Below are 15,352 nucleotides of genomic sequence, written 5' to 3'. Positions count from 1 at the left end.
AACAAAATATTAGCAAACTGAATTCAATAATACATAAAAAGGATCATGCACCATGATCAAGTGGGACTTATTCCAGGGTTGTAAGAATGGTTCAACATTCACAAATCACTGTGATAAAACAGATTAACAAAAGAAAGAATAAAAATCACATGATCATCTGAATAGGTGCTTAAAAAGCATCTGACAAAATTCAACATCCATTTATAATAAAAACTCTCAAAAAAGTGAGCATAGAGAAGTTGTACCTTAACATAGTAAAAGCCATATGTGACAAATCTAAAGTTAACATCATACTCAATGACAAAAAGATAAAAATGTATCCTCTAATACAAAGAACAAGACTAGGATGCTCATTATTTCTACTTTTATTCAATACAGTATTAGAAATTCTTGTCAGAGAATAATAAATAAACAAGAGAAAGAAATAAAAGGCATCCAAATTGGAAGGGAAATATTAAAACTGTCACTGTTTGCAGATGACAGGATACTATATATAGAAAATCCTTAAGTCTCCATCAAAAAACTATTAGAACTGATAAATGATTTCAGTAAAGTTACAGGATACAAGATTAATATACAGAAATGTGTAGGTTTTCTATATAACAATGAAATAGAACAAAGATAAATAATGGAAACCATCCCATTTACAATCACATCAAAAAGAATCTAGGAATAAACTTGAATAAGGAAGGGAAAGACCTACATCCAAAACTACAAAACACTGATGAAAGAATATGAAAATGATACAAAGAAATGTAAAGATATTCCATATTTTTAGATTGGAAGAATTAATATCGTTAAAATATCCATACAACTCAAAGCAATATACAAATTTAACACAATCTTTAACCAAATGTCCATGACATTTTTCACAGATCTAGAACTAGTAATATTAAAATTTATGTGAAACCACAAAAGACCCCAAATAGCCAAAGCAATCTTCAGAAAAAAAAGAACAAAGCTAGAAGTATCTACTTCCTGGCTTTAGACTATACTTCAAAGCTACAGTAATCCAAACAGATTGGTACTGGCACAAAAAAGGCATATCAGTGGAGAACCCAGGAATTAATCCATGCACATATGGTCAATTAATCTATGACAAAGTAGGCAAAAATACACAATGAGGAAAAGACAGTCTCTTCAATAATTGGTGCTGGGAAAATTGGACAACAACACATAAAAGAATGAAATAAAACCTTTTCTCACACTGTATTTAAAAAAAACCTCAAAATGGATTAAAGACATAAATTTAATATCAGAAACCATAAAATTCTAAAAGAAAACATAGCGAGTACACTCTTTGACATAATTCATAGCAATATTTTTTGGATCTGTCTCCTCAGGTAAAGGAAACAAAGCAAAAATAAATGAATGGGAACTAATTAAATTTAAAAGCTTTTGCACAGCAGAGGAACCCGTAAACAAAATGAAAAGGCAACCTACTGAATGGGAGAAAATATCTGCAAATGGTATTCCAATAAGGTGTAAAATAAATTAACAAAATATATAAACAGCTCATATAACTCCATATCAAAAAAAACAAAGAACCTAATGAAATAATGGGCAGAAGACCTGCATAGACATTTTCCCAAAGACATACAGATGGCCAACAGGCACATGAAACAGTGCTCAACATTGCTAAACACCAGGGAAATGAAAATCAAAACCATAATGATGTATCATCACACAGACTTCAGAATGGCTAATATCAAAATGTCTATAAATAACAAATGTTAGCTAAGATACGGAGAAAAAGAAACCCTAGTACACTGATCATGAGAATTTAAATTGGTGCAGCCATTATGGAAAACAATATGGAGGTTTCTCAAAAAACTAAAAATATCCTATGATCCAGCAATTCCACTCCTGAATTATATATTTATCTGAAAAAAATGAAAACATGAATTTGAAAAGATATATGCACCCCAATGTTCATAGCAGAATTATAGCCAAATAACCAAAATATGGAAGTAACCTATGTGTCCATCAACAGATGAATGGATAAAGAAGTGATAAAATATATATACACAATGAAATATTACTCAGCCATAAAAAAGAATGAAATTCTACCATTTGCAGCAATGTGAATGGACCTCATTATGTTAGTGAGATAAGGCAAACAGGGAAAGAAAAATGAATGTATATGCAAAAGAGAAACAGACTCACAGATATAGAACACCAACTTGTTACCAAAGGAGAGAGGGAAGAGGGGAGGAACAAATTAGGAGAATGGGATTAAGAGACTCAAACTACTATGTAAAATATAGATAAGCAACAAGCATGTATTGTATAGCACATGAAATTATTGCCATTATCTTGTGATAAGGTATAATCGTGTATAATCTACAAAAATACCAAATCACTATGTTGTACACCTGAAAATAATATAATATTGTAAATCAACTATACTTCAAGTAATCCCACCCCTGGGCATATATCCAGAAGGAACCCTACTTCAAAAAGACACCTGCACCCCAATGTTCATAGCAGCACTATTTACAATAGCCAAGACATGGAAACAGCCTAAATGTCCATCAACAGATGACTGGATAAAGAAGTGGTGGTATATTTATACAATGGAATACTATTCAGCCACAAAAATGACAACATAACGCCATTTGCAGCAGCATGGATGTTCCTGGAGAATGTCATTCTAAGTGAAGTAATCCAGAAAGAGAAAGAAAAATACTATATGAGATCACTCATATGTGAAATCTAAAAAAAAAAAAAAAAAAAAAAGAACATAAATACAAAACAGAAACAGACTCCTAGACATAGAATGACATAGAATACAAACTTGCAGTTGCCAGGGGAGAATGGGGTGGGAAGGGACAGACTGGGAGTTTAAAATTTGTAGATACTTACAGGCATATGTAGAATAGATAAACAAGACCATACTGTATAGCACAGGGAAATATATACAAGATCTTGTGGTAGCTCACAGTGAAAAAGAATGCAACAATGAATATATATATATGTTCATGTATAACTGAAAAATTGTGCTCTACCCTGGAAATTGACACAACATTGTAAAATGACTGTAACTCAATAAAAACATTAAAAAAGAAAAAAAAGATGTGAATATATACACACACAGTGGAATATTACTCTATATTACTCTGCCATAAAAAATGGAAAAATTTCATTCTTCCATTTGCAGCAAAGTGGATGGACCTGGACAGTATTATGCTTAGTGAAATAAGTCATACAGAGAAAGACAAATGTATGCTTTCACTTGCATGTAGAATCTAAAAAAAATAAATGAATAAACAGAAAGAGAATCACAGATATAGAGGATAAACTAGTGGTTACTAGTAGGAAGAGGAGTGGGTGGAGGGACATACCGGGGGAGAGGCAGATAGGGGTAGGCGATTAGGATATATTGTACAGCACAGGAAATACAGCTAATATTTTTTAACTTTAAATAGATCATAATCTATAAAAATATTGGATCAGTATGTTGCACACCTGAAACTGATATAATATTGTAAATCAACTATACTTTAATTTAAAAAATGTCAAACTCATTGAAACAGAGCATAGAATGGTGCTTACCAGGGCCTGAGGCAGAGGGGTATGGGGAGATGTTGGTCCAGGGGTACAAATTTCAGTTTTGCAAGATAAATAAGTCCTGGAAATCTAATGTACAACAATATGGCTATAGTTAACAATACTGTATATTTGAAATTTGCTAAGAGGGTGTATATTACATGCTCTCACCAGACACACACGCACACACAAAATGTAACCTGGTGAGGTGATAGATATGTTAATCATCTTGATTGTGGTGAATATTTCACAATGTACGTGTATATCAAATCAGCCAATTTTGCATCTTAAATATATGCAATTTTAATTTTCAACTATAAATTTGGAGGAGAAAAATAATAAATTAAGACAAAAAAATCTGTGTGCGGCAGTGAGACTAAAATTGAAAGAATATAGCCAACATTTATTGAGAGCTCATTATATGTCAGGTAATATTCTAAATGTTTAGACTATTAATATTTCCAGATAAGGAAACTGTGGGAAATAAAGGTGATGTAACTTTTCAGCTAATGAGTACACTCAAATCCAGGCAGTGTAGTTTCACAATATATGCTCTTGGCTATTATGCCTATATCCCCAATAAAAGAGCTGTTTGAAGAAGAAAACAATAGAACCTTAGAAACAAACAACTGGAGGAATAAGAGAATCCTAAGAATCAATGATTAATTTTGCATCTGAGTGAATGGGTGATGCTGTTATTAGAAACTAGGGCTTAACTGTACATTTAATGGAAATTGTTGTAGCTCTACTTCCTACTTTATATGATTCTAGCTCAGGGGAGATGAAGGGCTGCATTGTATCCAGATAAGCAAGAGCCTCATGGCTCTCTGCTGAGAAAAAAATCTACCACAGACAAAGATGTTACTCTCTGGAACCCTTTGAAATAAATCTTAATCTTTAGAGGGCAATAAATCAGGCATTTCTGCAGCTGCTTCAGTTCCAAAGAACCTGTGGAACACCAGCAATGGAAAAAAGTATACCCAGGTATACTAAGTATACTACAGTTGGATTCCTGGGGGCTTTTCCCACTTAAAGGTGTGATCATTGGCAAATTGTCTCTGAAAATGGCATCTCCATCCACCCAGTCACCCAAAAAAGAAATCTGAGAGTCATCAGTGTCCCCTCAATCATCAATATACTTCCTTCTCTCCACATCCACTCCTAACATCCTAGCTAGGCTCTGATCATTTTTTGTCTGCATCACTATAGTAGTCTTTTAAGTGGTCTTCCCCCTTTCACTCTTGCATCTCAATGCTTCCACCAACTACTGCACTCAATATGCCTAGCCATGCTGGGCTTCTGTCAGTAATTAGAACAAAGCAAGCTCATTCTTATCTCACAGCTTTTGTTCTCTAACCAAGAACACTCAAGCTTTTTGCATAGCTGGCTCCTCATATTGATTATGCTAGTCAATGTATGAGCTTTGTTTAGATCTAAATTGGAATAAACTTTAAAAAAATTTATTAGGTAATTGTGGAAATTCGATATTAAGGAATTTTTATGTGCTAGTAATATTGTGCTTATTTTTAAATGTTTGTGTTTTAAAGATATATTCTGAAATATTTATGACTAAGATAATGTGATGTCTGGAATTTGCTTCAAAATAGTACAGTGGGGAACGGGATAGTTGGTAGGGGTGTGGAAGAAATAAAATTGGCCATATACTAATATAATTGTTGAAGTTGGGTAAAGAGTACATGGGAGTCTGGTAAACTATTCTACTTTTGCATGTTGAAAATTCAGGTTTAAATCCTTAAACATTATGTATGTATGTATGTATGAATATATATATTCATTCAGTGGAATCAGCCTCCATCCTATGTGGAGGAGAAGCAAAGAAAACATCAATAAATAAATAAAAAGGTGTTATGGGAATATTGGGAGAATTTAGCCTGGAAACCAATCACCTGTTCACAGCCTTGGGACATAGCAATCAAAACTCTGGGTTCTTCTATACAAACCCTAATATAATATATGTTTATAAGAAATGAGGGCCCCTGCCTTATCCAGGGTGTCCAACCTCACTTCTGAGCTGGAGATGACTGGAGTTGAGGAGTCTTCAAGGCAGAGGATACAAACAGATGACTGACAAGCTACTTCTGGACCATAGGCAGGTTTCTTTGAATCCATGGTGTTATAAAATTTCTTTAATTAGATGCTAACATTCAAATCTGGAATGTTTCACAAAAAATCTTGATTTTTTTTTAATTTGGAAGATTTGGTAATACTTAGTTGGAATTGAGTGACAGTTCTCCTTCAAACTGGGCAGGTTGCCTGCTCCCCTCCAACCCTCACTTCTGACCTCCCTGGTATGCTTTACTTATTCTTGCTAGCATGCACCTTTTTTCTAACATGAACAAAGGTATGTTATAATTTGGTGGATGGTGCTGAGCTCCAAAAGCTTGCTTTAATTTCACTATACTTTTCAATACTCAGTAAAACGTAGGGCTCTGGTAGAAAGGGAGGGAGTGATGTCTTAGCTGCCTTAATCTTCACATAAGTGTTAAGACTTCCCAATTAGAAAGATTGCAGGTGCTCAATGGGGATAATGACTATTCAGAAGATACCAGGCGTAGTGTTTTCTTAGGCTGGTTTCATGAAAGCTACCGTAGACTAGAAACAAGACATGGGGTAAAAGCCATGAATGGAGCCTGTGCCCATGAGTATAAATAGATCAGTCTTTGTTGCAAGAATTTCTTCTCTTCCTATCTCTCAGAGATTGAATGTGTGTATGTGTATGTTTGTGGGTGTGTGTGTGTGTGTGTTGAGGGTAGGGTGGAGGTGGGCAGACCTGTATGGATTCTGCGGTGGGCTTTCAGGTGAGAGCTTTTGGTGTACACTTTGCTGCATCCCGCAAAGTCACACTGATGAATCCGTCTTCTTTTCAAGTCAAGGGACTCTTCTCCCTGCATTTGGGTCATTGCTGCTGGTCTGAGCAAAGAAAGAGAAATAGGGCCAAGTAATGATTTTAAAGTGAAGGCTAGGTAAATGGACTTACATGTAATGGTATCACCTCATACATGCATTAAATTTATGCAAATTTATCACCAGGCGTCTCAAGAGAAGAAATAAGTGAAACAATTCAAGTAATTCCCTCATCTAGGCCATTCTGTTCAGTAAGTGTAAGTCCCAGGATGTGGTAATGTTTCCTTGGGTGATTTCTGTTCCTAAGCAGTGTGAGAATTTCACTCTAACAAATCTCATTCTTATGTTTAAAGGAATGTATTTTTCATACAACATGATTGCTAAAACACAAGCCAACTACAAGGCTGCTTTAAAATTACGGAGAGAAACAGAATACGACTGTACTTTACGGGAAATTTGCAGGTTTCTTTCCAAAAGTAAAATTGATGATCTACATTATAACATTACTCTGTCATAACATACATGTCCATGCACATATATGCACACAAGCTTATACCTTAATTGAGAAGGCGTTTACCTATATTTTGTTGTCCTCAAATTCTTATAAATTTGTGTCTCAGAATTTTTTCCACTTCTACCACAGACACACACATATATACAAAGAGACAGTCCTGAAGTAAAGATAAAAGTACTCACTCTTGCTGTAGTCCCTGAAGGCCCTGTAAGGTTGAGGATCCACTCTCAATTGCATTCTCCTCACTGTCACTTGGGATCTCCAGTGGAGACATGGAGGTGGGGTCAACTTTCACTAAAAGGAAAGAAAAGAGCAGTGTGGGCTACAAATATATGTACTTCTGCATTCATTTTCAGGATTCCCAGTTTAGCTCACAATGAGATGTATCAGCAAGGTAGAAAAATAAAGAAAAAGCAAAGATGGAAGAAGTACATATGCATGGGAGGAAGAGAAGAACATTTAAAATTTTAGCACAGAAGGATACATAAATTCCTTTGAGGGAATTCTGGTACCACTAGAATGAGCTTCTCCAGGATAGCAAGATAAGATAGAAGGTTTCTCTAGGATAGGGTTTAGGTATGATTCATCTCTTTATCTTCAGCCCCCAGGACAGGTCTGCTGAAAAGTCAGGTTCAATGTGTGTTTGTTGAATCAAATTTTAAATAGTTCCATGGCTGTCCTAAGATCAATGCCTAGGCTCACACCAGAGGTGAGAACATCTTCTTTGGTTTTCATGTTCCTAAGTCGAAATAAGTCAATGAGATGAGACACATAATTAGCACCTAATAGGTGCTTGATACATGTTAGCATCCTTCCCTTCTACCTATGTTGGCAGAAGCCCTCAAGTATTTATTGCCAACCATTGGTGTTTCTGATCCCTAACAAAACTCATTCAGGTGGTCAGCCATCTCTTAATCTAGTGAAAGCTTCAAAACTTCTGTATAGAAGAAACTTATGGGTGGCAATAAGGTTGGGGGTGGAGAGTATTTGGCTAATGCAGTCACCTCCAAACATTGTATATCATTCACTAAAATGTTTAAAGCATGCATCTCAATAGGGGATGTGTGTCTGTGTGTGTGTGTATGATATAAATGTACCAGTATCCTAAAATTTTGTGTACATTATGAAAAATAAACAAAATAACATGTAAAGGGTGACAAAATAAAAATAGAACATTTGATACTTTCTTCTAGTACTCCATTTATTTTGTACAATACCCAACCTCACCCCTCACCAAGCTGAAAGCATAGTACTTTGGAGACCACAAGGCTAATGGTCTCAGCTTGAAACTACACTGAACACTTTTAAAATTGATTCTATTAATTTAAAGTGGCTCTGGTAGACTGATGGATATTATGAGCAGAATTCAAAGCCCCATAACCATTCCTTGGTTTTATTACTGCCTTGATATCAGCAAATTCTCACACAGAGAATTTAATTTTCCCATTTCCTTTTTTGTTTGGCTCTTCCCCTATATAAGAATTGATAATCATGTCTTAATTAACCCCTTCAGGGGACCTCAAAAACAAGGTTGTTATGAACATTTATCATTACCACAATTAACCACTAGTAAATAATGGCTTTTTTTCATAGTTACAGAAAAGGTTTTTTGTTTGTTTGTTTGTTTGCTTTTTTGCAGGAAAATCCCAGAAGTGGTTGCCAGGACCATTTTTATTTATTTTTTATTTTTTAAACATTTTTTTATTGAGTTATAGTCATTTTACAATGTTGTGTCATATTCCAGTGTAGAGCACAATTTTTCAGTTATACATGAACATACATGTTCATTGTCACATTTTTTTCACTGTGAGCCACCACAAGATCTTGTATATATCTCCCTGTGCTATACAGTATAATCTTGTATATCTATTCTGCATATGCCTGTCAGTATCTACAAATTTTGAACCCCCAGTCTGTCCCGTCCCACTCCCTGTCCCCTTGGCAACCACAAGTTTGTATTCTATGTCTATGAGTCTGTTTCTATTTTGTATTTATGTTCATCTTTTTTTAAGTGAAATAGGCCAGAAAAAGAAAAATACCATATGAGATTGCTTATATGTGGAATCTAAAAATAATGGCACTTTTATTCAAAAAAACATGCCAGAGTCTAAGCAACTTGATGCTTAGTATGTCATTTTTCATTCTCCTACATTTAGTGATGAGATAATCACAAGGCATTGAATTTCAAAGGTAAAAAACACTTAAGTTCTTTTTTCACTGAGCTGAAATCGTATACCAAGTCATTTCCATACACATATCTCTCTTTTGATTTTTTTAATTCATGCTAAACATTTATCAGTTCCTCATCTGACATGGGTTTGAGTCCTCTCACCATCTTAATCTTTCTCCTCCAATTATATTCCAATTCCTCAACATCCTCTCTAAAGTTGAACGTCCAAAAGTGATTATAATTCTACAGATGTGGTGAAGCTAAATATCTTGAACCACTTAAGCGGCCATATAATTTTCTTTTATCATTCTCAATTACAAACTAAAGTAGATATACCTCCAGAAGGGTAACTGGATAGCTGGGGGATAGTGGTAAAAGGAAGACAAGGTTCCTTTCTGAATTCTAAACTTATTTTAAAAATTAAATAAAGGGTAACATTACAGTGTATAAACTCTTTCCTGGACAAATTTTCAAATTTGTTCATCAAATTATTTGTGACAAGTACTATTTGTGTGCTCTCTCGAGATACACAAAGAGAAATTAAGTCTTGCAAGTAAAAAAGTAAAATGAGTAAAAAAGTAAAATGGAGGATGATAGATGCCAAATGAGGAGGAACATAGGAAAGATGGCAACATTTCAAAGAAGACTATTTTACCTGTAGGGAAGACAATGCAGGGGGGCTAAGCCTGGCTATATGCATAGGGCTAGAAACATTCTCAACTTTTCTACCAAAGCATTCCTAATGGCATAAAAGATTAAACACATCCTCCTGGGAAGTCCCAGGGTGGGTGCCTTAGAAGGCTTAAAACTATTTTTGAAGTTTTTATTTTATCTTAAAACATTATTCAAATTTTATATTTTTCTCTTTAACCATATCATATTTTTAAAATATAAACTGTTTTAAATTACTTATTATTAAATAACATAGAGGTTTCAGGGAAGATATATAGTGTTTCACTCAAGGATATGCATACTCCAGTTTGAGAAACATGGGCTAAACAAAAAAGAGTCATTGTACATTTGTAAGTATTGAGGAGACATGATAAAAGAAGTGTTTATGAACAATTGCTCAAGCTGTATGCGAGAATAATTGGAGAGAATGAAAAGAAACAGGAGATACGATATTCTAAAAGAGAATAAATGAAGGAAGGTAAGGTCCAGCAAAGGGGCACACTGATGCTCACCTGATCCAGCATTTTTGCCATCTCCTCCAATGAGTGGGACTGTAATGGCTGCAGGGCCCCCATCTGCAGGCAAAGTAGTATACACCATGGGCAGTGACTGCACCACCACTGGGATGGCCTTCAGACCACCCATCTTATTTGGCAGACTGACTGAGGGGATGGTGTGAATCACATGTAAGATCTGCTGACCACCAGTCCCCTGAGAGGAGGTCAGGATAGAGCCTGGGGTCAGAACAGTAGGGATATTTGTTGAAGTGCCTGTGTCAGATGTTGAAGTGGATGCTACAAGGGTCTGAGAAGCAGGCTGTGGCTTGGGAGGACGTATTGGAGCTTGCAGCATACTGGCAGGCTGGAGAGGAGCCTTGGGCTTGTGAAGGGAGAGGTCAACTGGTTCCACCTGGGGCAAGTTGAAATCATTAGCCAGAAGTTCTTCTGGGGGCTCAATCTTGATGTCATTTAACAGTGCTGGGTTCTCCATGGGGCTGGCATCCAGGAGTGGTGGAGATGTCATATTATTTCTGTCTGCTGTCTTAAGAGAATCTCTAATTTGAACAGGGCCAGTGACCTAAAATAAATAAACAAATAAGAGGTAAAAAACAGTGAGTATTTGTACCCTGAAGAAGACATGTGAGCAATGAAAGAAAGAAATCTCTGTTCTCTTGTCATGGACAGAATATATAGTGAGTTGAGAAAAATGAGGTAAGAGTAAAAAGAGCAAAAAGCAAAAGAAGAGTTACCACAGTTTTAAAAAAAAAAGCAAAAGAAGAGTAAAGAGGAAAAAGGAGCACAAACTTTATTGAGCACCGGCACCAGGCACTGTATCAGGCAATGATACAAATTACTTCATTTAATCATTACAATAATTCTGCAAGATTAATTAGTATCAACACTTTCTGAGTATCCACTATAAGTGCTGTGCTAAGCCCAGTGAGGCCACACATGAATAAGGTATAGCCACAAAGTACACACCAACATATTAATTATAATGATAGAATAATGAGTAGCTTATAAGTCATACCATAACAAAAGATGCAGCAGACATATAAGCAAGGTATTTTAGAAAAAGAAAAAGGAATGATTCATTTTGTCTAGACAGGATCAGGGAAGGCTTCAAGGAGGAAGTGATATTTTATGTGGGTCTTAGAGGCCTAAGAGAAATTCTGTAGGTAGATGGAGTAAGAAAGATATTTCTTTTTACAGAGATATAACAACAGACAATATGTTTGGGAACTAATGATGCAGTACAGTCAGTTATATTATATGCAAAATCTAACTGTATAACTAATTCAATGATCACTTTATAGGTAATATATAAAATATCTTAAAACCTCAGCCTAATTTCAATTTTTCTAAGAATTCCATGAATTCAAAGGTGAAGGATATCCCCAATCAAAAAGTGGGCAAAAGACCTGAACAGATGTTTTTCCAAAGAAGACATGCAGATGGCTAACAGGTACATGGAAAGATGTTCAACATCATTAATTATTAGAGAAATGCAAATCACAACAACAATGAGACATCACCTCACACCTGTCAGAATGGCTATCATCAAAAAGTCTACAAATAACAAATGTTGGAGGGGATGTGGAGAAAAGGGAACCCTCATACACTGTTGGTGGGAATGTAAATTGGTGCAGCCACTATGGAAAACAGTATGAAGATTCCTCAGAAAAACTAAAAATAGAACTACCTTTGATCAAGCAATTCCACTCCTGAGTATATACCCAGAAAAAAAACCCAAAACACTAATTCAAAAAGATATATACACCTCAATGTTCATAGCACTATTTACAATGGCAAAATATGGAAGCAAACCAAGTGTCCATCAACAGATGAATAGATAAAGAAGATATGGTGTATATATATATAATATATATAGATATTATGTAGTATGCATATATAGTATTATATATTACATATATATAATGGAATATTACTCAGCCATAAAAAGAGTGAAATTCTGCCTTTTACAGCAATGTGGATGGACCTAGAGACTTAGAGAATATTATGCTTAGTGAAATAAGTCAGACATAGATAAATACTGTATGATATCACTTACACATGGAATCTAAAAAATAATACAAACAAATGTATATGCTAAACAGAAACAGATTCACAGATATAGAAAACAAACTAGTAGCCACCAAAGGGGAAAGGGAAAGGGGGAGGGGAAAATTTGGAGTAGGGGATTAAGAGGTACAGGTGACTATGTATAAAATAGATAAGTAACAAAGATATTTTGTATAGCACAGAGAATCATAGCCATTATCTTACAATAACTTACAATCACTATGTTGTACATTTGAGACTAATATAATGTAAATCAACTAAACTTCAATTAAAAAAAAAAGTCAAGGATATTGTGGACTGTATATTGCCATTGCCAAGCAACACTTTGGACCTTGAAGATGGCCTTGGAGACGGTGGTGCTACTTAGCTAGTAAACAAAACAATATTCCATTCTCTATCAGGATTATATTTGAGTTGTGAGAGTTTTGAATTATGAGAAATGTTCAGGAAATCACCCACTGAAAAAAGTACAACTATCTTTTATCTCTGGAATATGAGGGAAGGTAGAGTTCAAGGAAAGGCTGGGTTATAAAAGATAATTGTTTTGAGAAGGGGAGTGGACAGAACTATTTCTGTGATATTTAACTATTTGCTTAATGAAAGATAGAAGGAGTAATAAGACTGGATTCAAAGAGATCAAAAAGGAAGTAAGAGAAAAAAGCTTGGTGAGACATTTATGAGACTTGGATAAATTTGAATATTGACTGGTTATTGGATGATGTTAAAAAAGTAGTGTTAACTTTAAAGGGTTGATAATGATATTGTAATAGGCAAGAACAAATGTGACTCCATATTAGATCTGTTCCTTTAGCTCTAACTCTGTGCTCTATTTTCTGTGCTTAGTCACACTGGTTCTGCACCTTTTGTAAAAGAATGTTGCCTACAGCCTGAAATATACAGTATAGCCCATTCTCAAGGCTCTGACCTTTAAAGGCATAACACTTTCCCATTCATATAGAGATGAAAAGTTGCAGAACAGAGAATGCCATTTGTCTTGTTAAAGGTTTACACAAACATCATGATATGACCTACATGGACAGCTGCAAGAACAAAGGATTCCGACACCAAGAAGTTTGCAACAGCCAACCACACCCCCTCCCCTTTTAGTATAAAAGGAGCCTGAATTCTGACTTGGGTAAGATGGTTCTCCAGGACATTAGTCTGCCATATTCTTGGTCTGCTGGCTTTCCAAGTAAAGTTGTTATTCCTTGCCCCAACACCTCATATTCTGATTTATTAGCCTGTTGTGTGGTGGGCAGAATGAGTTTGGACTCAGTAACAATATTATGGTTATGATTTTTAAAATTTTAGATGAGAGATAATACGAGCCTGAACTCAAGAGAATGATGAGGGGCAAGGAGATATAGTGTCCTCTTGCTCTGACTTCTTTAAAAAACTCTCAGAGCATGCTGAGAGTGAGAAAAGACACCAAGAAGTACCCATGCTTTACCTACAGAATTTAGGCAGACAGCCATCTGCTTTCTCCTGCTGTGCTATGATGTTTTTGGTTTCTTGATTTATAAGCCCTCATCCCAACTCAGGGATGTTGCTTCAATCTGCTCCTCTAAGACATATCTTCTGTGATTTGTCTCAGTCTTTGACATATCTCTAAAATAATCCATCCCTCATGGGTGGATTCATTCCATCTAGGTAGAGGGGGCAGTAGAATCCTGTTGGTGGGGAGGGGGAAGATATGGAGAAGTTGTAAAGAATGGCTCTGCTGAACTTAAAAATTCCTTGTCCTCTGAATCCCCCAAATCAACCTAAGCTCTTATTTCTCCATATTTGCTACTTGTCTCTTCACCTGACTCCCTTCCCAAATTAAGGAGGCAAAATCCCAGGAATCCTTAAGGAAGAGTAGGAAGAATTATCTCTTCTATAGTCTCTCTATCATGACTATAAATAACATTGAGAATTAGAGTTATAACAGAAAGCATAAGAAGAGGTTAGGTATAATATCATTTTCTATCAGAATATAGATTGTGGGTGCAGATATAGAAATATACACTGTCAGCCAATATACATTAAGAAAGGCTCTAGTTAAAATTTTAGGAACTTTCTGGACTCTATGCTTTAGGCCCTAGAAACCTAAGGAAGCTGAAGTTCTGAATTGTAAATATAAAACGAAGACTACTTTGGCAACCTTACTCTTTTGCTAAATAGAGGCCGTTTCCTAGACCTTCATCATTGACCAGAATAATGCTATGATTTCAAGGCCTTGTGCTTAGCTAGTACTCAATCCACAGTTATTCATTTTATTGACAAACATATTATTCAGGGAAATCCAAAATGGAAAATGACTGATGAAAGCATAAAACTTGAAGAACATATAGGCTATTCTTATTGCCTTGTTGAGATAAGATGTTGCAGGGCCCTGCTTCAGCAAGCCACCATGAGTTGTCCTTCTGTAGACCAAGTCCGCCTTGTAGTCTACTAATTCTTAACAAAAACCCTGTCCACAAGAGGGCGTCAATCATTACTCTCTTTCTGCTATCATCACAAGACTTTAAAAGAAATGTTGGAAGTCCAGTTGTTTGGGTTGTATTGTTTTACTTCCTCAAATCATATCATCACATATTTCCTTCTGTACATATCAGTTTCAAGTGTATCTGTTATGTCTAAGTGAATCCGGCCTATAGCAAGGATTTTCTGGTTTATGAATGCTGTATTCTGCAAGTACGCTTCCTCAACAAAGCAGACTATGCTTGAAAGCAGCTCTCAAGGTTGACCTTACTGTTTTCTTGCTTTGTGGCCTGAAAACATAATAGGACAAGCATTCCATATCTACATATTACTATACTAAATGCTTTTTGTGTGCACTGAGAATTCTCTTTTAATATGGTAAAAATAATTTTAATAAGAATTTCAGTATACAATCTGAATTCTTTCATATTTTTATTATAGCTATCCCTATGGTTAAACACACACTATCTACCTTACTTTCTCTTTGTAGAGTCTGAGAAGATATAATGTAAGGAGTGAGTGAGTTTTCAGCCCTAG

The 15,352-nt window shown here is 35.5% G+C and overlaps 1 protein-coding gene across 2 annotated transcripts in view; it reads right to left on the bottom strand.

Annotated features, from left to right (window-relative positions):
- Window positions 1–15,118, bottom strand: part of KLF8 (Kruppel like factor 8) — a 36,864-nt gene extending 21,746 nt beyond the window's left edge. The window contains exons 1-5 of one of the 2 annotated variants that reach the window (XM_032475151.1): window positions 15,114–15,118; window positions 12,915–12,918; window positions 10,283–10,847; window positions 7,111–7,222; window positions 6,341–6,480 (exon numbers count right to left, since the gene is read on the bottom strand). In XM_032475151.1, coding sequence (XP_032331042.1) covers window positions 6,341–6,480; window positions 7,111–7,222; window positions 10,283–10,793 — 763 coding nt within the window. In that variant the 5' untranslated portion in view covers window positions 10,794–10,847; window positions 12,915–12,918; window positions 15,114–15,118. Of the gene's footprint in view, window positions 1–6,340; window positions 6,481–7,110; window positions 7,223–10,282; window positions 10,848–12,914; window positions 12,919–13,806; window positions 13,843–15,113 lie in introns of those variants that run through there. The other variant, XM_032475150.1, reaches the window with a different exon arrangement.
- Window positions 15,119–15,352: the final 234 nt, after the last annotated feature.

This window comes from Camelus ferus, chromosome X (assembly GCF_009834535.1).
Source record: "Camelus ferus isolate YT-003-E chromosome X, BCGSAC_Cfer_1.0, whole genome shotgun sequence".
NCBI lineage: Eukaryota > Metazoa > Chordata > Mammalia > Artiodactyla > Camelidae > Camelus > Camelus ferus.
The sequence above is the reverse complement of the archived record's forward strand: the minus strand, read 5'-3'. Positions and strand labels throughout refer to the sequence as shown.